General features: G+C 38.5%; 1 protein-coding gene and 1 long non-coding RNA gene across 4 annotated transcripts in view; one reads left to right on the top strand and one right to left on the bottom strand.

Moving 5' to 3' along the window:
* Positions 1–25,449, bottom strand: part of LOC136750401 (anoctamin-4) — an 85,876-nt gene that overhangs the window by 3,990 nt on the left and 56,437 nt on the right. The window contains exons 8-21 of the mRNA XM_066705464.1: positions 24,080–24,186; positions 20,023–20,078; positions 18,951–19,072; positions 18,666–18,800; positions 18,180–18,276; positions 16,818–16,878; positions 9,161–9,243; positions 8,609–8,749; positions 5,627–5,791; positions 5,375–5,411; positions 4,646–4,757; positions 4,121–4,178; positions 3,845–3,942; positions 3,472–3,614 (exon numbers count right to left, since the gene is read on the bottom strand). Coding sequence (XP_066561561.1) covers positions 3,472–3,614; positions 3,845–3,942; positions 4,121–4,178; positions 4,646–4,757; positions 5,375–5,411; positions 5,627–5,791; positions 8,609–8,749; positions 9,161–9,243; positions 16,818–16,878; positions 18,180–18,276; positions 18,666–18,800; positions 18,951–19,072; positions 20,023–20,078; positions 24,080–24,186 — 1,415 coding nt within the window. The remainder of the gene's footprint in view (positions 1–3,471; positions 3,615–3,844; positions 3,943–4,120; positions 4,179–4,645; positions 4,758–5,374; positions 5,412–5,626; positions 5,792–8,608; positions 8,750–9,160; positions 9,244–16,817; positions 16,879–18,179; positions 18,277–18,665; positions 18,801–18,950; positions 19,073–20,022; positions 20,079–24,079; positions 24,187–25,449) is intronic.
* On the top strand, positions 10,598–15,638 carry LOC136750402 (uncharacterized). Of its 3 annotated transcripts, none has more exons than XR_010816862.1 (5): positions 10,598–10,865; positions 11,795–11,887; positions 13,103–13,264; positions 14,296–14,393; positions 14,976–15,638. It is a non-coding gene; the product is annotated as an uncharacterized LOC136750402 (long non-coding RNA). The 3 variants fall into 3 exon arrangements; XR_010816863.1 differs by having other exon boundaries at positions 10,601–10,865; positions 14,296–14,370; XR_010816861.1 differs by lacking the exon at positions 14,296–14,393 and having other exon boundaries at positions 10,610–10,865.

Below are 25,449 nucleotides of genomic sequence, written 5' to 3'. Positions count from 1 at the left end.
GCACGTAAAGGTGGTAAATGGATGAGCACAAACACACCTGATTTAGGAAGAAGATACAGAAGACTCTACAGTAAATAATAAAGTTAAACTTGATCGTCTTTTGGGATCCTTGTGGGTATTTATCCTTTGTGAATCACCCGTCCATGTGCAAACATGTCTGTCAATAGTTCTAAGGATGCCATGACATTTTCTATTTGGCATCAAGCACATGAAAGAAAATAATCCCTTTAACTACTGGTGTGGAAAACAGTTTTGTTAACATGTGTAAGATTTAAATAATTAAAAATCATTGATACTTAATGATATTTAATGGATTCTATACCTATCCATCGATCTATCCATCTATACATCATCCTTATCATCAGCCTATATCGATCCACTGCTGGATAAAGGCCTCCCTAATATATATCAAACCATATCAGAAAAAAACAGAGAATGAAAAATACTGCTGTAATTTTACTAACACATTCTCACACTTCCAGTTGTCTTTGTTCTGCCACTGTAATGGCCTTAAAAACAGCAACACTTAATTCTGTTTCTGTACTTTAATTTTAAAGCAACACAACAATTATTTGTTTGGGATTATTATTATTATTATTATTATTATTATTTGGGGATATTTTGGTTTCCATTATCAAATTCATTAAAATTAGGAGATGAACAAGACAAAAAAATGCTCATGTTGCCAGTGGGCATTTATCTCCATTGGGGCAAATGGCATCCCTGAAAATGCACAGGATGGGTGAGGAACAACAGTTGATAGAGGTGAAAAATAAAAATGATGAAAGACTCAACAACTGCACAGCTCCAGTTTTGAGACAGGATTATTAATCATGTACTCCAGGGTATGCTCCCCCCACCCCGTGTGTTTGTTTGATTGTTTTGTTTTTACTGAAAGGCAACATAAACCTTTAGAAATTAGATACAAAAGCTTGTTTTCAACCTAAGGTGAAAAATGTAAGCATAGAAACAAGGAGTCCTAAAGTCAATGTATAGCATCAGCATATTTAAAGAAATAGATCACAGAGCAGCATAATAAACTATATATATATATATATATATATATATATATATATATATATATATATATATATAATTCATAAACCCCTTTGTTTAATGGTTACAATTTAAAGGGTGCTTTTAACGTTCTCAAAGTGACAGTACAATTACCCCTTGATGGAAAAGAGACGGCTTAATTCCTGTTACAGCAGATAGCTTACACTCCAGCAGCATAATACTGTTTTGTATAGAATTATTCTGTCCATTTGGATTATTATTGCGCTTTTCAATCCCGGCTCCCTGTTCTCTATTCTAATCTTTTGGGTTTCATCATCCACTTGTCCCGTTTCTCTGCATATGCTCTTCAACACTAGACTACTAAATTGAAAATGCTGAAACGTCTATATAGAAGGGGCTTTTATTTCAGGCATTAGCCAATAAGAGGCTAACACTAAATTATCAATTTGAAAATGCCACTGCTGGTTAAGAATCAATATAGATATCACCAGACACAACTGAACATAAGATGGATAAATATCTTCATAATCACATTAAGCATGCTTATACAATTTCCATTTATGTTACTACTGCTTGATAGTTATAAAGAATAACCTTTATCAAATGTAGGCCTGAGTCAAAGAGCATTAGCAATTGCAAGTGTGTTCGTTAAAGCAAACTGCACAACCTATAACGTGCACAGTTGGAAAACTATGCAAGGTGATATGTCTTACAATCAGGAATCCATTTGAGCCACGGAAATCATTTAAACTCAGATTTACAGTAATGCTTATAACTTTCTAAATGTTTGAGGTGAATAAATAATTCTGTCTCTCGGCTGCATCGTTCACACTTAGTTGTACAAAGAAGCATACATGAGATCACTAGCACAGATGGCTTTTACAGGTCGTCGCAATAAAACAAAACAATCAGACGAAACTGGAATAATTTAATTTAGCACGATACCTTCACATAGGGCACCAGTAGTGAGTAAGTTTTTTTGTAAATTGACCTCTCTCAGGACATACAGATTACATTTAGATGTATTGGACCTACAATGCAGAAAAGCCCTGAGGGTAATCTCTCTTCATATTACTGTCAGTTTCCTACCTTCTTAAGGTTATGAAGAATTTGGCCACACCAGTCAATCACAATAGCATTGTGACATTTTTGATGTCCAGGTTATGCCCATGACAAACAGAAAAGTATAGACATTGTTGATATGGGTTCCCATTTTCAGATTTCAGATTCTGCATTTATGTTTTACATTTTTTTTTTTTCCCCTTAAGGCATTTACTGAACACAGATAAATATATAGTTTTTTTCCTCTTGCAAAATCAGTATCATCATAGATAACTAAAACATGAATTAATGATGTATAGCAAAAACATATGCATGTTTGCTTCCAAGGGATTCACAGCTGTTAATAATCTTTGTTTCATTAGAAATGTGGCAAAACCTGATGCGAAATCATTTCTTAATATAATTTATAATAGAAAATGACTTTACATGAAAACAATTTAAAATTAACCCCTTATAACCAATTTGATAAATTACTTACCACCCATCTTACAGAAAAGGAGAAATAAAGGGAGTGGGGGTATAACTCTCTGTGAGCAGATCCGTTTAGGTTTGTCCACAAACCATTTTTGATTGACAATAGGCAAGCTCAGAAAAATATAGCTTATTCCCATCAGATTTGATAAGTGCACTCACATTTGGCAAAAAAAAAAGAAAAAAAAATCTATCCCAAACAAGCAATAGGTGCCAATTCAATTAACTGGGTGTGGAAGTGTCAGGTGCTTTTTAAACAAGTGGGAACTGGCCTAGGGAGATTGCTGCAGTCTAAGGCACAAAATGCTTTCCAATGAACTGCTTCTGTAATCCCACAAAACAAAACGAAGCTGCATACATTTTCACCTCACATTTATGAATGAGATGAGTCAGGCATTTTCAGACCTCAGAAACACTTTCAAACCTAGAACCTGCATAAGCACACATTAGACACAGAAAAATAATAAAAATAATTGAAGGGAATGGAGATACCTACAGCGCTCTCTAAAAAAGTGAAGTAACACCTCTAAACCCAAATTAATTTTATATCTATATCTATCTATCTATCTATCTATCTATCTATCTATCTATCTATCTATCTATCTATCTATCTATCTATCTATCTATATGTAGATAGATAAGATAGATAGATAGACAGATAGATAGATAGATAGATAGATAGATAGATAGATAGATATAGATATAACATTTATATATATATATATATATATATATATATATATATATAATTAACCAGTGGTAGATAGGGATATAGGGGATATAAACTAGTAAGTGTGAAATTCAAACCAAAAGGAGAACCCCCCAGTGCTTATGAAGATGCGAGGGTAAAAAAACAGTTCCTAGCCCAAAGCAGATTCAGAGCAAGAGACTGGCAGTGATAATTTATAGGAATGTACGTACTCATCTCCAAGTATTCATCAAACAGTCCATAGGCATTCATAGGCTGGAGATTGTAGTCCTTTTCCCACTGAGGGAATCTAGCCTTAATTTTGTGGCCGTGCTCTTGTCTCAACCTCCGTCGTGTCCACCAGTTCTGGATCAGCCTGCCGGCACAAACCACCATGAGATTCTCAACATGTGTCATGCCTCACCACCTTTTTTTCCTGCTTACCTCCTCTGTTTGAAAGCCTCATTAAACAGCTCAGCCCAGCTACCGCTAACCCAGGCGAAAGGATATGGAAATGTATGCATCATTTAACATGGTAAGTGTAGGAGTGAATTGCCCCTGCATTATACATTAAAGCATACTGCAATAGATATCTCCCTTACTTACGGGTAACCAAGCTCCATGAAGTTATTCCATGTCTGCTTGAGCACCATGATGATACCCATCTGCATGCAAAGGTCTATAAGGCATCCACTAGGGTGACACTGTAATACAAAGTCAGACATGGTAACGAGAACAACAATGCCAGCGTAAATACAGAATTTTTGAGTTAAAAGGGATTGCGAAAATAGCACTGATACTACATGTTGGGAGGTGTTTTCAAGTGTGAAACATCTGCTTTACCAGAGTCCAGTTTCCTTTAGTCAGTGGCAGTTTACTCACCTCTTCTAGTTTCCATCTATTTATGAGCCTCATGTAGGCACCTGGACGCCCCGTGAATCTAACAGACAGAAAAGATTAGATTTTTCGATCATAAAGCACGGAATAGCTGATGCCTAGCGATTTCAAATATGCTTATACATCTTTTATCTTTTCTTTCAAACATGTAGATTACGAGCTGCCAACAGGTACAGTTTTGGTGCTTTTGATTGACACTTTCTTGATGAACTGCTGAGACCTGGGATTAGGCAATAATATATATCCCTTAAAAAATATGTAATCGCTGGAAAATGGTAAAATATAAATGAAAACAAAAATCACTACAATATTTTAATCGATACTTAGAACATCTGCAAATAACCTAGATACAATAATATGATAGTGTTTCAAACATTTTCTTTTATAACACATGTCTATAACAGCTCTGTTTCTAATGTATAGTACTTTTTGCATTCTCTTGACATTGCAGGTGCTGCGTCAGGACAGTCTCTGTGTAAACGCTGTGCAGTGGGCTTGAATGAGCCTTACCTTCCTAAGAAGAAGGCAATATAAAATGTTGAGCTGTTCAGATTGACAAACTGAAACAGAAACATTTTCAAAGTAAAGCTGTTCTCCCATTCAGACTCTGTACGTGGCTGCTCTGTAAAGAGTAAAATATCACACATTGGAAATTTGGAAAAAAAAAAAATATAATCTTGAAATGGTGACTTAAATTCCTTCCCCGAGCATTATTTTAAATGGATAAATTAGTATTGATGCAGGGCAAACTACTGCTAATGTATGACAGAAAAGAGGCACTGGTATAACAGTCATTTAAAAGTTGAAGACTGTATTAGTTTATGCTGCCTTGATCATTATTGAAGGAATTAAAACAAACAAAAAACACAGGGTAGGCATTGATGCTTTGGGATACATTAACATAATTTACATATAGCTGTGTGTTTTATTAGAAATGCTTAATTGAGAATTCAGCTAAGTAAATGTATTGAAAATGTGATGATCATCTTTGCACGAGAGTTGCAAAATACACCTGCTTCATCCATTTGGAATTTCTCTTGAATATAACAGGATATTTTCAACACACACATAAAAAGGAATTGGGGTGAACATAAACAAATATATAAAATGTTTTCACAGTTGTGATTTATGCAATGCAGTGTTTCAAACTGCCAGATAGATGCATTGTAAATAAATTAACCAAAATCAATAATAAAAAAAAAATAATGTATACAAATTTCAGAATTTCCTGACGCTTACCTAAATTTGTAAGAAGAAGGGCAACTTTTTCATATAACTGTAAAAAGAAGAGAGAAATGGACATGGAATGCATGCTTTTAGAAGGCACTGTCACATTGCTCACCTACATAAAGATACAAAACCAAGCTACAAATGCCTATTGAAAGTGAAAGAAAATGCTTTAAAAACACTTGCTTTTTAAAAGGCAGAGGGTGTGTTTGTGTGTGTGTTGGGGGGTCATTTATAGGCTCAGTGCAATTGCTGCACACTTACCACATTCAGCAGCATGATAATGCAGAAGTTTATGCACACTGCGGTCCCTGTAGTTGCAACCTGAGAGTTATTCCTGATTAAAGCCCAGTCAAAGGCCGCGAAAGTGCTCACAGTCACCACACGGTAGATAACGATTCCAAACACAGCTGCGATCACCACTAGGATCTGCAAAGTCCAAAAAGCCAGTCACTTAGAGTCATCTTACAGGTCTGTTTCCACTTCTTCCAGTTTAATAGGTAAACTATGAATTATCAGTCCTTATTTGTTTATTATTCTAAATTGAGTGCAAATATTATCCAGCTGCAGACAGGGAATGCCCACATTCGATATGACATCATTAAAAATTGACAGATGTTTCTCACTTGAAAGAGGGTTGACAGGAAATTGATGTGCAGGTGAAATAATTATGTATTGTGTCAGGGCTGTGCTCTTCTCTTCGTTGATGTCATTGTGGATTTTCAGGTCCTGAAAGTGTAAGAGTAACCAGGCAAATCTATAAATATACTGTTGTTCCACAATGTTATCCATATCTCAAACCCTGGATTCAGTTTTGAGTGTAGTACAGTAAGTAAGCAAGATCTCTCAGTGGTCCAGGCACTGGTCTTGATGTAATCAGCTGTAGTGAACTTCTGAACTTCAGCTACTTATGAATGCTGGATTTACCACTTAATCGTTACTGCTGGGGCAATAAAGAGCCAGACAATATTACTCTGTTAGGTATTAACATGATAAATCCTTTAGGAATACAACCCATTTTCAATTATTGACAATGTACTAACAGTGCAGGATTGTTGCATCTAGATACTGCCTGACAGTCCTTAACTGACCCAGGGAGATCTTTTTGTTTTAGTGTTTTCTGGGTCGAGGTACAGTACTGTGCAAAGGTTTTAGGTAGGTGTGAAAAAATGCTGTAAAGTAAGAATGCTTTCAAAAACAGACATGTTAATAGATTATATTTATCAATTAACAAAATGCAAAGTGAATGAACAGAAGAAAAATCTCCATCAAATCAATATTTGGTGTGACCACCCTTTGCCTTCAAAACAGCATCAATTCTTCTAGGTACACTTGCACACAGTTTTTGAAGGAACTCGGCAGGTAGGTTGGCCCAAACATCTTGGAGAACTAACCACAGTTCTTCTGTGGTTTTAGGCAGCCTCAGTTGCTTCTCTCTCTCCATGTAATACCAGACAGACTCGATGATGTTGAGATCAGGGCTCTGTGGGGGCCATACCATCACTTCCAGGACTCCTTGTTCTTCTTTACGCTGAAGATAGTTCTTAATGAGTGTCGCTGTATGTTTGGGGTCGTTGTCATGCTGCAGAATAAATTTGGGACCAATCAGATGCCTACCTGATGGTATTGCATGATGGATAAGTATCTGCCTGTACTACTCAGCATTGAGGAGACCATTCATTCTGACCAAATCCCCAACTCCATTTGCAGAAATGCAGCCCTAAACTTGCAAGGAACCTCCACCATGCTTCACTGCTGCCTGCAGACACTCATTCGTGTACTGCTCTCCAGCCCTTCGGCGAACAAACTGACTTCTGCTACAGCCAAATATTTCAAATTTTGACTCATCAAATGGGTGCTGCCATTTTTCTGCACCCCAGTTCCTGTGTTTTCGTGCATTGTTGAGTCGCTTGGCCTTGTTGCCATGTCAGAGGTATAGCTTTTTGGGCGCAAGTCTTCCATGAAGGCCACTTCTGACCAGACTTCTCCGGACAGTAGATGGGTGTACCAGGGTCCCACTGTTTTCTGCCAATTCTGAGATGATGTCACTGATGGACATCTTCCGATTGAGAAGGGAAGTAAACATGATGTGTCTTTCATCTGCTGCAGTAAGTTTCCTTGGCCGACCACTGCGCCTCGGTCCTCAATGTTGCCCGTTTCTTTGTGCTTCTTCAAAAGAGCTTGGACAGCACATCTGGAAACCCCTGTCTGCCTTGACATTTCTGCCTGGGAGAGACCTTGCTGATGCAGTATAACTACCTTGTGTCTTGTTGCTGCGCTCAGTCTTGCCATGGTGTATGACTTTTGACAGTAAACTGTCTTCTGCATCCTCACCTTCTTAGCTGAGTTTGACTGTTCCTCACCCAGTTTTATTCCTCTTACACAGTGGTTTCTGTTTCAGTTAATTATTGTGTTTCAACCTACATATTGAATTGATGATCATTAGCACCTGTTTGGTATAATTGTTTAATCATACACCTGACTATATGCCTACAAAATCCCTGACTTTGTGCAAGTGTACCTAGAAGAACAAGGGTGGTCACGCCAAATATGTATTTGATGTAGATTTTTCTTCTGTTCACTCACTTTGCATTTAGTTAATTGATAAATATAATCTATTAACATGTCTATTTCTGAAAGCATTCTTACTTTACAGCATTTTTTTACACCTGCCTAAAACTTTTGCACAGTACTATATATATTCATATTTTTGGTGCATGGTACATGTTACCCAATCATAGACTAGGATTAAACTGGTGGAGCAATAGGATTCAAATCTATTGCTGAAAATCACCCAGAGAAAACCAAACTAAATCAAATTCAAGAGGAAGGGACAAATGTGCAGGTTTGCTACTCAGAGGATGCGATTCCCCTGGAGACTGAAATAATGCCAGCTGTGAAAATGGTGTCTTTTGAGTGTTTAAAACCAATCATTTATGTTACCAGAATAATCAGCTTGGGGCAGTTTCTTCTTGTAAGAAGGTCCTAGCCATGCCTTTGCTTTCTGAGAAATGCTCTTTGAAAATCTGCATGTGTTTCACATGCTTATCTGTGCATGAATACCCTTCTCTCTGCTCCTTGTGTTTCTCCAAAGCTCAGCCAGGCTCCTGCTGTGCTGTACCATCTTACCATGCAATGACAGCAGCACACTGAAGTACAATTCTCGGTACCTGGTGCTGAATGAGTCGAATACATAGGCCCCTCCCCCGGACGTATTTTGTAGCACAACAAGCCACGGTGACTAACCATGAAGAATATCCCCGATGCTGACACGATCAGTCTGCTGCATTTGTCTGTGAAAGCTTGATAAGGCTCTGGTTTCCCAGATATTGGATTCATTCTCTCCTTCTTTGAATATTTGGCTTCAAACTGAGGGCGGATTTCTTCCTGTAAAACGACACACACAAGCTGGAGTCTGACTTGACCACAGCAAAAGGCAGTACTATCTTCAATCATTTTAGGCACGGGTCAGATCCATCAAATGAACATTAAGTTAACAAAATAGCTTTCCTGTTTTGTAGACTGCATTTGTATTTGCCTTAGCAGATTTAATAGCTGCCTTTATGTATCAATATTTATCGGTTTAAAGCAAATGAGGATCATTTCCTATCATTTTGAAATGTTATTCTACTGTCAATAAAATATATTATGGTTGCAGTCAGGGGATAGTGAATAAATGCAAAAACACTAACTAACAATGTGCATTGCTTCTGCAAATTAATTGAGTACACAAATTCTTTAACGAAACATGAGCAACAATAAACCTCTGTGTCAGATCGAAACAACAGAGTGCCAGACCTCCTCCTCCTCCCAGTCAATCAGGTCCCAGTCGTAGGCGATCACGGCCCGTCTCCGCTTCCAGAACTCTAGGAAGACTGTCGCTGAAACACACAGCACCGATATTCTAAGCATTGCAAAGAATTGAGGGATACCATGGCTAAAGCATATATATATATATATATATATATATATATATGATCACAGCACCAATTAGAAGAGTCCTGCAGGATAAACCATACATCAAATCTGCAATTATCAGTGGTTACTCTGTTAAACGGCATTAGATTAATGCACACAATCTTATTTCGTTTGCCCATCGACAGAGGATTAAAAAAGCACTGAACTTCATTTAAGATTTATTTACTGGATTGATTAATAATTGAAATAAACAGGAGCATTAGAGCCTTGGAACCATGGAAGAAATTAATGGAAAATAAAAAAGCTTTCACAAAGGACATCTACACATAGTAACTGATAGTCACTAGGGAATATCTTCTCTTAGAGTGAATTTATTCCACCTCCCCCAACACAAATTTAATGGTTTATTTCTGGCTATTGATGTGCAACAACCCCTCCACCTGAACCTTATATAATGATTTACTGGCGTTGAATGATTTACATTGTTTTTGCTTTATTGATTGCTGTAAACTGTGGAAAAAACTGTGGAAAAAACTGAAAAAACCAACCTTCTCAAAAGACTTTTCTCTGCTCTTACAACTTTCTGATTTACACACTCAAATATTAATATCCCAACAGCCTAGGGCAAGAACTCCTGGCAGATATGGATGAGAAAATGCAAGTGTGGTTTCCAGGCAGGCAACATGGTGTAAAGTTAATTTTAATTGTTGGGCCTTCGAATTCCCAGCAGGGTTGCAAGACTATGCACTCAGGACCTCTTCAAACAGTACTGAAGAGGTAATTTGGCCTACTGTCCTCAATCAGACATTAGTAACTTAATTGATCCCAGAAAGTGATAATTTCATGTTCTTACCCTAAAGGTTCATTGACCACAGCCTAGCAATTTGCTCCATACAGACCCACTTCTTTGATACACATCATATTAAGGTTTATGTAAAGGAAGAGAAGGAAACATTTTGTTTCCAGAATGACAAATCCAGGAATTCCTCAACCAATTTAACTGGGATGTCTTGATAAAATTACTGAGCCTCAATGATTCAGTTACTTATCAACATTGAATTAATCACAAACTGGTTATAACAGCATCAACATGCATCATATAATTACTGATTCATTGTCGGAAGACTCATTTCTCCAGTTGTGGAATTAATCTCAGACAGATAAGGCATACAAAACAAATCTATACAAAAAAAAAAAAAAATAGAATAAGATTGTCAGAAAATGTCATGGACAAAGTCTATGTTATACTGCCAATAGTGAAAATATTTGACAAGCAGTCACATGGCCACCCAAAGTTTATTAGTAATCTTTTTAGAGATAAGTCTCCTGAGATTGCAAAGTATCTGCCTTTGAATTCACTTTAAAGTTTGTGGGTCTGTTCAAAGAAAAGGCAAAGTTTGACTACAGCTAGTGAGAGGGTCTGGGCAAGAATGCTGATGAATAGACTTGGCTGAAGTTCCTTTTTGCTCAAGAGGACTACCATAGTTTCAATGGAAGACATGGTGCAACTGCAGTAAGCTGTACAAAGAAACATTTTGCTTGGTGAAGGTTCGGCATTTCCTTGGATGTTATTAATACCTTTAAGGTAAGTGGCATACATATTGGGTTGTACTCTATATAGGAGACTGAGTTTATGCAGTAGTAACACTGTGATTATGTCAGACTTGCAAATGTAAAACAATTGTACAGGGAGCTGCTTGTTTTACATTAAAATCCAGTAGATGCAAAAAAAAAAAAGAGCCATTAGCACATCTGGACACTGTATAATCGCAAAGAGTAGCTTTAAAACGTAATTTGAGGAGTGACCAGTATCCTTGCCTACAACTTTTAGTGAATCAGTACTCCACAGTCCACAAGTAAATCGTACAAAAGCAATGTAATGCAATAGTATTGTATATGGAAGCCACCATAATAATTGATTAAGGTGCTGGGCTGGCAGTGAATACAATGTCAATTTGTTTGTTATTGGTTCTGACGCTTTAAGGATTTTAAGCAGCACTAAAGGCCAGATCCAATAAAACCTTTGACCCGTCTGCTAATAGCAAACTACAAAACTGTACTTGGTAGTGGTTATATTTATGATTAGAAGAAAGAAGCATCTGTAAACAATTAAATACTCTTCAAACTCTTTGCATAAACTATGTTATATTCATAATATGCTAAGTATATCATAGATATCGTGTTAAGCTTTTTGGGCATTTTACGTGCATTTCTCAAAAGACAAAAAGTGAATGTGAAGAGGCCTAGCTTGTTACCTTTGTGCAAAATGATTTATTATATTTTATCTATTTCAACAGGACTGCACTTTTACTGTGTCCAGTAAGATTTGTAAAGTTTTTCACACCCTGGACTGGTATCCTGCAAAGTAATGAAAAAAACAAACAAACTGAATGAAGGAGTGAGGTTTTTTAGGAATCTGTTTGATTATTTAAATTATATTCATACAAACTATAGCAACATATATTAGTCAGGTTTGTCAATGGTATATGGTCATATCTGTGTTCTCCTCGCCAGTATAATCTATGGATCCTGCAGTGAACCAAACCCATCCTGAGGACCAACAGTTTGCTTCTTGGGTTTCGATCACAGGCATCAAACCATCCTTGGGTGAGTGAAACAGAACATAACCCAATATTAACTCCGCATTAAGTTTAAATGTCTTGTGCCTTACTACTTGTAAAAATAATTTCCCACTAGCTTAAACAATATGCACAGATGTTACCAAATAGCCAACAGTAACAGAGATACAATGTAAGGCTTTTTTATATATTGTAGCATTTCAGCCTTTTTGCTACTGGTTTTGCCACTGCCAAAAACAAATTATTTGGTTTAATTTGGGTTAAGAACAACAGTTTAATTTCTCAGAACAGCTTTCTAAATGATTAATAGGGTTTTACTTTCCCAGAACTATTCTTTAAAAGCTACATGGACACACATCTATGTGTACCAAAATCCCCAATATATTTTACAATTAAACGGTTAAACGGTTGGATATTGGAAGTTTTATCAGTAGCAGCCTGTGATTTGAACTTGGTTGTGTTGAAGCAAAAAACAGGATATCTGACAACAGAGGGGCCCTGTTGCTCTTTTTATCTAAATCTGTGGTCTGTATACCCTACTGAAAACAACTTCCGAATGTGACTGACAGTCCGAACAATGCTTGGCTTGTGTACGTTATCAACACTTTTCCACACTTTCCACAGAAGCCATTTTTTTAAAGCCATTTTGTTTCAACACCAATATGCAATCTGTGACACATGAATGTGCACATATTCAGATTGTAAGGAGTAATTTGTGTATTATTTCCTTCCCTCCTCACTTTGAAGTTTGCCACAAAAATCAGGCTATAGAAGGTATATAATTTATATTAACTGCCATCTCCATTCACATAATTTTGCAGACAAAACCATTGATTGCAATACAAGGGTAAAGCTAATCAATTCCTCTCCTCTCTCCAGACACCTGCAGAGGCTCAGTATTAGCTCATTACACCCCTGTGTCTCTCACTCAGAAATCTCATCAATCATTAAATCCTTAATACAGTAATATCAACCCCTGTGTATTTTTAGAGCACTGCCTTCTTTTTGTATGCCTCCTTTCTAACTTAAGTAGCAGAGCTTCCTATGTTCTCCTTGCCTAACTAACAAGCAGGCAGGTCCTACCACACGTAGCAGTCACATGTAACCCCCGCCACACACACAAAAGTACAGACAGTACAACGTATTATGACATAAATCCTAGCTTCCAACAATAGTAGTATGTACTGTATTAGGAATGCTGGAATTTTCTGTGACCCCATCATAATTTATGTCATTTGTTTAGGAAACAACATCATAATTGTATTAGGCATCTTGACCTTCCTGTTGCAGCTGTCTGTGGTCAGTTTTATTTTGTATAAATGCTGGAGGTATGATAAACAGAAAACAGAATCGCTTTCTGCCGCTGGATTTTCAAAGGGAAAGAAAGACTGCATCGTGAAGCCTAGTAAGCAACTACTCTCTCTCTCTCTCTCTCTCTCTCTCTCTCTCTATATATATATATATATATATATATATATATATATATTATTATTATTTTTTTTTTTTACTATGTTTTTTTTTACTTGAGGAAACTGCATAAATGCTCCAAAATGTCTGGTAAATTAAGAATCAAACTATCTCAAAACAAAAAGTGGTGTCCATGATGCTGGGCTGTCAAGACGGAAGTGTTTCTTTACCTTTAATAATGGCACTGGAATAATGTATTGCTTGATTGATCTTAAAATGATAGCCAGCTTTTACACCATAAATGAAATATGTGTGTAAAATGTCATGCTAATACATGAAGTACAAAGTCATGGGGGTGAAAAGAGAAAAAATAAATACAAAAATATTCCCTTTGGGATTTGCTAAGGAGTATGCAAAAAGCAGTGTCTCAGTTAATAGCTATCTTTAATAGTGTAATTTTTCATCCACTCTAACAAAACACAGCAGCTATTTTATGCTCAAGAAAACAACAGGATTCCAGAGTCTTAAACACCTGCCTTTACAGATGTTGCCATCCCACATAAAATATGGATGCTTTAAAATAATACTAGGAGGACTATAAACAACAACCCTGACAATACAGATTTAAGAAGGCAAAAGTCACAGAGGAAGAGGGAGAACAGTGATCTATACCTTTACTAGGTGTCAGCAGGAAAAAGCAAGTTGACAGAGCTGAGTCTGATGTACAAAAATCCTTATTATATATTTTCTTTCATATCCCAGAGTTCACTCACTCCCAGATACCAAAATCATACTTCTTATCTCTTGACAGCCTGGCCAGGCACTTGCATACTGTAGATTTGATCTTTTTCAGTCCTGTATTTATGGTCATGAACTATGGTTTCCTTAGGCCCTTCTATTTTTTTATGTATTGCTCTTATGTGTGTAGCCTTTTTGCACCAATTCTTTGGAAATCCCTGCTTTTTTTGTTTTTTAAGAAAGATTTGGGACCATTTTAAACAAGAATGACTTTGACATGTCCATTTAAAGGTGACTGATGGACACAGAGACAAGGAAGGAGCTGATGTGCAGAGATGTGCCAGATTAACATCTCTCTTCATTGAAGTATCTGTTCTCTAAATACATTGGTAGCGCAGCTCCATTTTTATAACGTGATTTATATTTGCTGCACCTAAAATAATCATTTGGCATTATACAAAAATCTTGTATGTATCAGAGAAAATTGATGAGAGTAGCATATTTAAGTATCCACAGTTATGCTTTGCACAGATGGGCACTAAAGAAAATGGAAAGAAAAGTCAAAGTTGTATCTAATAGTGTAAAGAGCATAATCAACAGATACAGAATAACTGGTGGCTATACAAAGAAAAGTGGTTATGGCAGAACACAGAAAACATAAAAAGCATAAACACCACACAAAACTAGGATGGATATTTAACCATGAAAATATGTTTTGAATATATTAAAAAATGTTAGATTTCTTCAGTGTGCAAAGTAGATGGAAATAACTGTCAAGTGCCTGCAGTGAAACACTGAACTGTTCATGTGATGCAACCCATGTAGTTGCAATTCCTTTTGAGAAATGTTATAGTTGTTTCTAATGTTTATTATGTTTTATTTCTTAACAACACACTTTAAACCAGGGCAAATGTACAAAATGTATGTTAAAAGACCCATTTTGACAATATCTACATGTTTTGCCATTCCAGCCATGAGTGAGCTTCCCATTCTGATTGGGGAACCATTCCATCACTACAGTACTGCTGCTGAAGAAGAGGGATTATATTCTGCCTCTGGTCATCCACTGACTTTTTACTGGAATTCCATACACACTCATTGTGAATTGTATTATTCAGAGACATTACGCTGAACCTTCAAGCGTGGACCTCCAGGATTTTAAGGGACAGATGCCAGTAATCAAGTTGAAAGTCCAAACAATGTGATTGATGTTTAACTTCTTGGGGGAGGGAGAACACGTTAGGTTTGTGTGTGTGTGTGTGAGCGTGTGTGTGGTGGGGGGGGGGTCTAAGTTTAAAATATCTAGGGTAAAAATATTTTTGTAATGTTCAGTGTGTGTGTGTGTGTGAGAAAAACTTTAGAAAATATCAAATCCAAAAATTAGATCAGACTTCTACATACACTAAACATACACTAAACCTAGCATGCACACTGAGAATAAGCCCTTCTTTTAGGTTTTCAGATAGACTCACAATAAGCCTGGGAGCTGTACAGCTTTTAACATAATTGACTATCAGTCCTGCTGGTTTGTTGGTCTCGTGGGGGATTATTGGGCTGCATCTTTTGCATCATTTAATGGAATGGGTTTTGTGTCATAGCAGGCTTACATTTACAATAAAAGAAAAATATATTCACCCTCCTTCGTGAACTTTTGTATATAATAAATATAAATAAACCTACGCCGGGAGAAGAACAGAATAAGAAATTATTCAAGGCAAATAAATTATTAAACAATGGTTATAAAATGGGTAGGTCACTGATAATCCACCCAAATAATCATTTCAATTCTTATATTATCAAAAACTATCACTATCACTTTATTTCCAAATTGGTAAAATTATCTGAACAAAACGCTCAATATGTTCGCAAGGGGTAAGGGTCTATTTCTGAAAGTATAGCAAGCAACTTTACTGAGGAGAACCAGCAGACACCACTAGGACCTACCACAATTGGGAAACCAGGAACATATCTCTAGCCTCAGACATACGATTCTCCCTAGGATTTGCAAGTAGGACAGTCAAATCTAAATCACATCAGTTGTCTTTGAATGACCCTCTTGAATGTTTGAGAAAAGAGCCTTGTGGGCCTTTAAAATGTCATGTTTGTTTGGCCCATAAAAACCGTAACAGACTAGAAATATCGAGTGGCCTTAACACTTTGGTCAAGTGTTTACCTGATTTGGAACAAACTACTTCTATGTTGTTGTTTTTTTAACAGGAGGATCATTACCATTAAAAAAGGACAACAGTGATTTTTATTTATTATTATTGTCAGTACTTTCTATTCAATATAAGATTAGTTTTAATGTTACTATGTTAGCTCTGCAAACTAATCTCATTCAGCCAGCTTAGTATCTACAAGTTAAACTTGATAAATTAGCACAATTAATTTGACTGCATTTATTTGAATTAACTTCATTGTTTCATGCTGAACTTCTCAAAATATGCTAAGATGAATTCCAGCCTCCCTCCCCCCACCCCCGAATTCAGATTTATGTATTTTTTCCCTTTGACTGTTGATGTTTTTAAAAATTGATCCAAATCAGATAACCTTCAGATGCAACAGAGGGTGGAATATTTTCAATCAAATGTAAAAAATGTTTGACGGACACATCTGCAGCAGAATACAGAGCGCATCTGCGGAGTACCTCAGACCCAATTTGTTTGGAATCTGTAATTTTCCAGGTAGTTCCAACAGGTTATTATTATGTCAGTTTTGTATAATGAAGACAGTAGTGTCAGATGATTGTTTTCCTCTATAATAAAGCACTATGGCTATGGATGAAATATTGATAATGGCTGTGAATAACTCACCCCATACTGCCATGAAAACAGCAAAGAACACTGTTGCTCCATTGTCAAACAGATGAGTGACCTACAATTAAAGAAAGAAAATGAATTTATTTAATTTACATTTTGTTGCCAACTCCAATAAGAGAAGATCTGTTGCATCAAGAGTAAACTATGTTTATACATAAATACATAAAATACTGCATTCCTATATATACAAGAAACACAGAGCTAGTTATGCACATAATCAAAATACATCAATTTTTTTTAAATACATTTATCCAAGAGCACTGATGTAATACATTTTTTTATGTAATAAATACTGTAGTGATCCTGAGGCCTCACTAAGGGGCCTAGGTCTTTTAGTGGTGCGGGAGACTAGGGTTTAAATCTCGCCATGGCCCGAACCCCCCAGAATGTTATAATACATACAATAAATAAAATATAATATATGTATATCTATCTATCTATATACATATCTTTGAAGAGAGTGACATATTTGAGTAAAAGCCCTGGGAAATCAATTCTGAGATTAGAGAGGGAATTTCTGTTTAATTGTCCTTATTAGAAAATTTCAAACGGCCCTTGCCTACAGAGAGAATATGTATTCACTCTCTAGGCACATTGTCTGAGGCTATTTTTATTAAAAACATTGACATGGGATAAAAGCTTCTGCAGTTGATCACTGAATCAACCTTAAATGTCTCGGATAAAATATACCAAAGAAAGTGTACTTTTTAACAAAGTAAATTATAACCCCCTCGAAGCTGAATGACTTTAAAATGTTTATTTTAGTCTTCTGGTTACTACACCCTTTTATACCTCAATATGGGATCAGCAATTGTGATTTATGGATGCAGCCATACACCAGCCTGGAAGAGACAAACACCCCAGCTACACACATACATAAGTTTTGTGAGAGTCTAGCAGACAGGTGGGATTATAGACCACAATGCAGATTCAATGCAATATTCTGTCCTGCAGGTGCTAGTCCAGTGACTGAAGGCCACTTTCCTCCAGCTGTATCTCACCCAGCCCTGGGGCACTCAAGGCGGAGGACACCAGCAACACTGCATGCCAAGGCTTTTTAAAGTGTCATGCTACAGCCATGCTATGTATACTGTGGAAAAAAGTAGCTCCAGTTTACAAGTCATGTGGTGGCTTCATTTTGAAGGGAACTAATTTGTTGCAGCTTATAAAACAACCTGATATCTTATGATGAAGCCCGTCAGATATTGTAAACTAACTGGCAAATGAGTACAGATCATAATCAAAGCTTTTCAGATAATAACCAGATTACAACTCCCCCACAAAATACTATGCAGTGCCAGTCCTCCCGACACATTGGAAATAGCAGTAAGAGCGAGATATGAAGCAATAAAATACCTTAGCGTAGACGCAGCTGTCGGACAGTCTCATGTAAGGACAGTACTTGTCACACAAGGGACACATTATGATATCTGCTGCTTGGCAGACTTCTTTACTGGAAAGGCACAAAACATGGAGAACAATTCCAATCAGATTAGGAACCTTAATATTTATCTATAAAATATGTGTCATATAATATACATTTATATCCATGCTCTATATACATAGACAAGTGAGCTTGACTCACATTTTATGCATTCTGTAATATCACTACAATCCCAAAGGGCATTATTTGGTTAACAATAAACACACTGAAAATATGTATTAATATCTCACCCTGCTACACTTCTAAGGTGAGAAAAAATATGGTCTAATCTATGACACTTAAGGATTATTCACATAATGTATTCTTCACTAGGCAGTACAGCACTGTTCTGATCAGGAACAGAGCGATGCCAGGAGCGTGATTCTCAATTAATTTCCCCCTTTGATCTGTGATGTTACCTGACTTGGCAGTTCTCCAAAGTGAAGACTCCATACAGAAACACCAGTAGCCCCACCAGCGCAGCAGGGAACAACATCCCCGTGTACCAGCCCAGCCATGCAAAGTACAGACCAATCTTCTCACCAAAATATCGCCTGTAGAAAAAATCAAAACCTCCAGTCAACCCCCTTCATGGAAGCCTGAGAAACTATGTTGACTTTACTTAATTGTCTTCACAATTTCAATATATATTTAGAAAGAGGTTCAGTAATGACAGAACTGTGCCCCCGTGCCCAAGAACATACCGTACAAGATCCAGAGGCTGATATTTGTACCACACTCCCCACCAGGCCCAGCACTCATAAAGCAGGTGTCTGTGGTTCTCTGCTCCATGCGTCCTTATGGAATTCTTACTCCTGTAACTCCCCTGTAGTAATAAAGGTTAGGATCACGGGGCTTGTGTCAAGAAATTGATTTCAGGCAAACAAAATAACACAAACAGAAATGGGGTTGTTTTCAAACAGGGATATCTAACTCATTCTAACTAGTTAATTGCTTGCTAACTGGTTGATGCTCTTCTGAGTTCAGAGAAATGTTGGGGATTGTTTTTGAATGTAAACCTAACATAACATGAGAAATAATAAAGAGATTAGATACAGATAAAATATTTCACTTAAATTTCCATTTAGCTCAATTCAAGGTTTGTTAGCAGGAATTACCAAAATAGAAGTTTTAGTTTGCATGTAAATAACTTTTTCATATTACCACTGCTCTGCTGAAACTGAGGACAACTTCAACAATAGTTGTTTTTTATAACTTTCCTTTCCATATCTCCAATAACGTCATTTGATTGACTATCTTGTTATTTTTCCAGGAACAATCTCAAAATACCTGCCCCTGATAAATGCTGCATTTTAGGATCTGTTACCGCTTCCTACTTTTTGGCAACAGATTTGTTTTCCTATTTTCTTTTGGAGTTTTCATTAGACCTTTATCAGAAAAAAAAAGTATGATTACACTGCCATGCAAGCACTGGAAATGTAAAGCATAGCAGTATGATGTGCAGTAGATTAGAATCATACCTGGTAATCCAAATTGAAATGCAAAGAAACCTTTGAGCAGTCTGTGCGAAAAGATTAGCCATCTAAGTGCATACTGGCTAATAGGGATTGTGTTTTTTGTTCCTTTTTAGGAAGAAACTGTCAGCATTAAAAGATAATATAAAAAGTTAAGTAAGCCAGGTCACAGTTCAGAAATGTCAACCTGAATTTGTGGTTTACAAATATCTATAAGTGAGTTGTACTAAATGATAATAAAAACCCAAAACAGTAGTGGCCATTGATGTACAACGACTCCATATAGACCAAGATACTTTACCTCATGAAGGGGAAAAGCTGCTTCATATGAACTATTGCTCAGAAGACGGTTAAGTCCTAGAGAGAGAGAGAGACAGAGAGACAGAGAGAGAGAAAGGAAGAGAATCAGATACAATGAGTTGTTGATCAGACTTCTTCCATAATGATTGAGAAGACAGAATCCTGCAAATATCCAAGATCTCCATTGTCACCAATACAATTGGACACTCCACCTAAAATATATTATACATGTAAACTGTAATAATGCAGAAAACCAACGGGTCTGGGGGAAAAGATGGGAAAGACCTATGACATTTCAAAGAAGAATCTGAAGAAGGAGAAGTTAAGCAGGATTGTATGGCCAACCCAATCCCCTCATCTAAACTAGGAAAAAAAAAAATACACACACACAAAACAGAAAGGCTACAGGTAAAATCTGAACAGCATATCAACAAAGAATGTGAAGGAACTGTAACAGAAGTATGAAGAACATCTTGCATGATGATAAACATACTGACAATAAAAAGTAAATTAATAACTTACTATGTCATGCTTTGCATCTATAATATGATTAATAATTTGCCAAATTAGCTATATATAACTTTTTATTAGTTTTAAGAGGCAGAAGTCTACATAGTTGACCATTGAAATACAAAATACTCAGGGTTGGGGAGTAACGGAATACAGGTAGCGGCATTACATAGTCAGATTACAGAATTTTTATACTTGTATTTGCGTTACGTTACTCCTGTATTCTGCTTACCAATCCTTTATTAAGAATAAGAGATTACTAATTACTTATACATCATTTACATTAAAGTATACAAGTGTAAGGGAATCCGAAGGGGCCTACGTGTAGCATTTCTGTAACATTGTTTTTATTTATGGTCTCTAGCCAAAGAGTGGGTGATTCGGGGCTATTCTGCAACAAGCAGCATAATGGAAGCTACTAGTCAGCATCCCAGTTAGTAACACACAGTTGTCTTTCAAGTGGGAAGCACTGCCCAATGGGGAGGGGTTTCTGCACACTTCCGTAGGAACCCGATTGAAACGTCACTATAAAAGCTGCCACTGGCCCCTACGCTCATCACTCAGAACAGGTCCCTTACCCCTTCCTGTTCTATAAAATGTGACGTCAGCACAGGTTCGTCCTCTTTTGCCATTTCACCTGGACTCGACAACATGAGCTCTCTGTGTCTTGTCTGTGCATTAGACCCTTTAATGTTATTTAACAATTATTATTTGGTTCATGGCTGTGTTGTTCACCACCATTTGTCTGTGTTTACCGTGTCTGCGGGTGGAGACACACTTACAGTGGCGAGCCCGCTAGGCGCTCCACATGTCGTGGCGGCGTTTCAGTTGTTGTGTGGCCCCTGGTGCAAACACTGACCTGCGCCTGCGCTGCACTTTTCCCTGTTCACATGCGTGTGCGCTCGGTGATGAGCTCCTCTCGCCCCCACCAACTGTGCCGCTTGCAGCCGACACACCTTGCCCATCTGGAGTGGGGACGTCCTATGCCCCGTCTGTCTGGGCACTGACAGCGAGCGCAATTTGGCCGCGACTTCCAGGTCCACTATGGCGTAGTGCCCCCGGCAGCCCACGGCAGCTCATGGTAGGAGGAGGCCTGGCCCGACCCCACCTCCCCAACCACCTGAGCCCCATCTCTGAAGTGTTCCAGCAGCCTCTTGCCCGCCCACAACTCTTAAATTGGCAAGGCTCTTGGGTGCTCCAAATTATATCAGTTGGTTACTCCCTGCAGTTTGAAACACATACACCCCCCTTCGAGGGCCGAGTGTTCAAGATTGCTGTTCTCCCCTTTGCCCTGTCGTTAGCACCACGCACTTTTTCCAAGTGCATGGACGCCATGTTAGCCCCGCGGGTCTGCGTCCTCAATTATCTAGAAGACAGGCTGGTTTGTTCTCACTCGAGGGAGCAGGTTCAGAACCACACAAACCTGATTTTTGGCCGCCTCTCTGAATTGAGCCACCTGACGCCAACTTAGCAGGCACAGTTCCTCGGACTGCACCTCAGTTGCCATGCTCGCCACACTGGCACTAGAGAGAGTTGCCTCCATATACACGTCTCTCCCTCTTCTGACTGAGAGCTCATGTCAGGATGTCCCTTTGCCAGGGGCTGCTGGGCCTCCTAGCGGCTGCATCACAAACCCTGCCCCTCGGTGTCCTCCAATTGAGGCCGCCACAGTGGTGGTTCAGGTCTCTCAAGATACACCCTGGCCGTGATCGAACAGTCACTCTGGCATGCTGGAAGGCACTCCGTTGGTCACGCTGTCTCCCACTGTTCTCCCTTCTCCCGGTGGTCCTGGAGAAGGTCAGCAGAGAACGAGCGAAAGTTCTGCTGATAGCCCCACGATGGCCTCGCAGATTCTGGTTTGCAGACCTGGCAGCTCCCAGTGAGAGTGGACTTGTCCCAGGTGCAGGGCACGCTTTGGCACCCCCATCCGGGCCTCCTCCAGCTCTAGGCCTGGCCCCAGAGCGGGAGCGATTGACTGCCTGGGGTCTGTCAGACACGGTAGTAGCCACTATTCAGTCGGCGAGAGCTCCCTCTACGAGGTCACAGTATTTCTACTGCTGGCGGACGTTTAGCCAAGACCTGGTGCTAAGACGGCGGTCAAGACCCAATTAATTGCCCCATTCGGGTCATATTACAATTTCTACAGGATCTGTTGGACCAGGGCAAGTCCCCATCCACGCTCAAAGTATATCTGGCGGCCATCTCCGCATGTCATGCCCGGATTGATGGCGAGCCCCCTGGGTCTCATTTCTTGGCAGTGCAGTTTCTAAATGGACCTCGACGGCTGTGGCCTCCTCGTACCCATTTACTGTCCGCATGGAGCATTGATGTAGTGCTGGACACACTTTTCCAAGCCCCATTTGAGTCACTTAACTCAGCTGAGCTGAAGCTAGTGTCACTTAAGACTGCATTTTTGCTGGCAATCACCTCTGCAAAACCCGTGAGCGAGTTACATGCCCTGTCCGTACACCCATTGTGTGTCTGTTTTGCAGGAGATGGTCCCAGGGTCATGTTACAGACTAAACCCTGCATTCCTCCCAAAAGTGTTGTCTCCATTTCATGTTACAGGCCTATTGAGTTGATGGCTTTTCATCCTCCTCTCTTTACTTCGGAGAAAGAGAGTCGGCTTCACCTGCTCTGCCCTGTGCAGGCCCTCAGGTGCTATTTGGAACACACTAAGGACATTTGGCGCTCAGACCAATTGTTTGTGTCTTATGGAGCGCGGACACAGGGCGAGGCACTGTCAAAGCAGCGCCTCTCGCATTAGATTGTGGACACTATTATTGTGGCCTATGAGTCCACAGGGACCCCGTTGCCTGAACACCTGGTGGCCCACTCGACTTGAGGTGTTGCCACATCGTGGGCCCTTTTTCAAGGCGCCCTCTTGGCAGACATTTGTATGGCTGCAGCTTGGGCCTCGCCACTTACATTTGCCCGGTTCTACAGGTTGGACATGATGGGACCGTGAACTGTGTCTTCCCTTCCACCGGACTATGCCTTTCAGTCGAGCACCCACGCAAGCTGCTCCTGGACTTGCTGACAGCCCTGTTGATGTGTCCAGGGTCTGTCATGCAGCCTCCAGGTACGTTGCCTTACGAGGCCACCCTGTATATAGTTCATTCATTGTGCATTATGCATTGTGTTGCATTTTAACTTTTGATAGCAATCTGTTACAAAGCAATTTTTTTAAATTTGTATGTAGAATTAAACAAAAAGCACCAAACACAACTCAGTGATACAGACTTGTGAGTCGAATTCAGCTCTTTACAGGCATGTGCTAAATGAAATCTGATATTTCATCTACAGCAGAGGACTGTGTGGAGTAAAGACTAGGTCAAGGACAGGCACCATGAGTACCTGAGCTCTCCCCTCTGCCAGCTGCCCTAGTTTCCTGAACCACAATATAGTCTTTGGTTATCACAATAATGAGCTGCACTAAAAGGCAGCCCAAAAAGCTGGGGAAAATATACAGCAATGCAGCTCTCTGAAAATCTGAAATGTATTCATGCTGGAGAAAGATGGATAAATACCTTTTTACGCTTACTCACCAATTTTATTTTTGCCTTCTTCATATTTGACCCTTTGCAAAATGTGATGCACGATCCGGCTCCTTGTTGCGTTGTTGAAAAATGTGTCTTTATTGTGGATAATAAAGCTGTAACACAGAAGGAAAGCCTTCATTTCATTGCCACCTTTAAAGACTGTAGTATTCCAAAACAATGTAAAAAAAAATAATCTACCGAGCACTTAAAAATACTGTCAAGCCGCTTAAATTAAATGGTACACCTACTGGTATTTTGGGTGCTGTATAAGACGGTATAATATATTAATGTATATTCTTTCAATTGACCAGTTGGATAGTAATGTTAAATCAATAAATCAATATAATAATATTTGTATATTGATATCTGAGTGAGTTGAGCATGAAAACTAAAATGGTAATCTTAAAGTCCTTGCCTGGGGTTGGTACTTAGGGGTGGAAGAAGAATATTGATTTTCTTGGAAATGTACTGACTTGTATTGGTATCATAATATGAAGGCCATATGAACAACACCGGAGTTATGAACTCAACAGAAACTGATCTCAGTTGTCAACCCAACCCCCCCAAAAAAGGTTCTTGCCAGTTTTACAGGTTTGTTTTGATAAGATAACTGTACAAATTATTTAATCCTTAACGAAGACCTACAACACATTTTTCGAAAGGGCTCAAAAATGTGGCGCTAAAAAGCTCTTAAAAAGCACTACACCAATCGCATAAGGGAAGAGTAAGAAAACTCAAAGTCAGTGTCATGCTTTTCAACCTCATGTTACAAACGGCAGAACTCAAGTAGAGGTAAGCAATATGCATTCTTTATGAAGTGTTGAATAATTTCAGATAAAAAGCCTGTCCTTTCAAGGGTAAGTGAGGAGAGCTACTTATCTACCATGTGTACAGTCCTTAAGCAGCAAGTAGCTGTCAATACACACAAAACAGACATAAAAGTGTAAAATGGGTTATGATGTGGCTTTTCGAAAATGCCACCGCATATTCTTTGTTTTACAGACAGGAATGGATTACATAAAGGAAATATGTAAATCCGGTTCTTCTGTTACAACACTGAACACACAAAAAAAAGTTTTTACTGAAAAACGATGCAAACACAATTGCTTATGCCTACAGTGACTGCAATATACACAAGATGTTTTGCAATTTGTAGTGCTAATTATTGAAAGCAAGATCATTATTACTAATGTGACCTTATTTTACCTTTCCGAGATCAAAAGCATAAAGTTATACCAGCATGTACGTTTATCTTACAAAAGAAAAATAGGAGACATGCAGAAGAATCTGTTTACATAAATTAAAGCAACACGGACACAGTTGAAAATGTGCAAATGCAACATAAATAATTGGGTAAGAAAGCAGTGGGATACCTT

The sequence above is a fragment of the Amia ocellicauda genome, chromosome 5 (assembly GCF_036373705.1).
Source record: "Amia ocellicauda isolate fAmiCal2 chromosome 5, fAmiCal2.hap1, whole genome shotgun sequence".
Taxonomy (NCBI): domain Eukaryota; kingdom Metazoa; phylum Chordata; class Actinopteri; order Amiiformes; family Amiidae; genus Amia; species Amia ocellicauda.
This window is presented reverse-complemented; position numbering and strand designations above follow the sequence as displayed.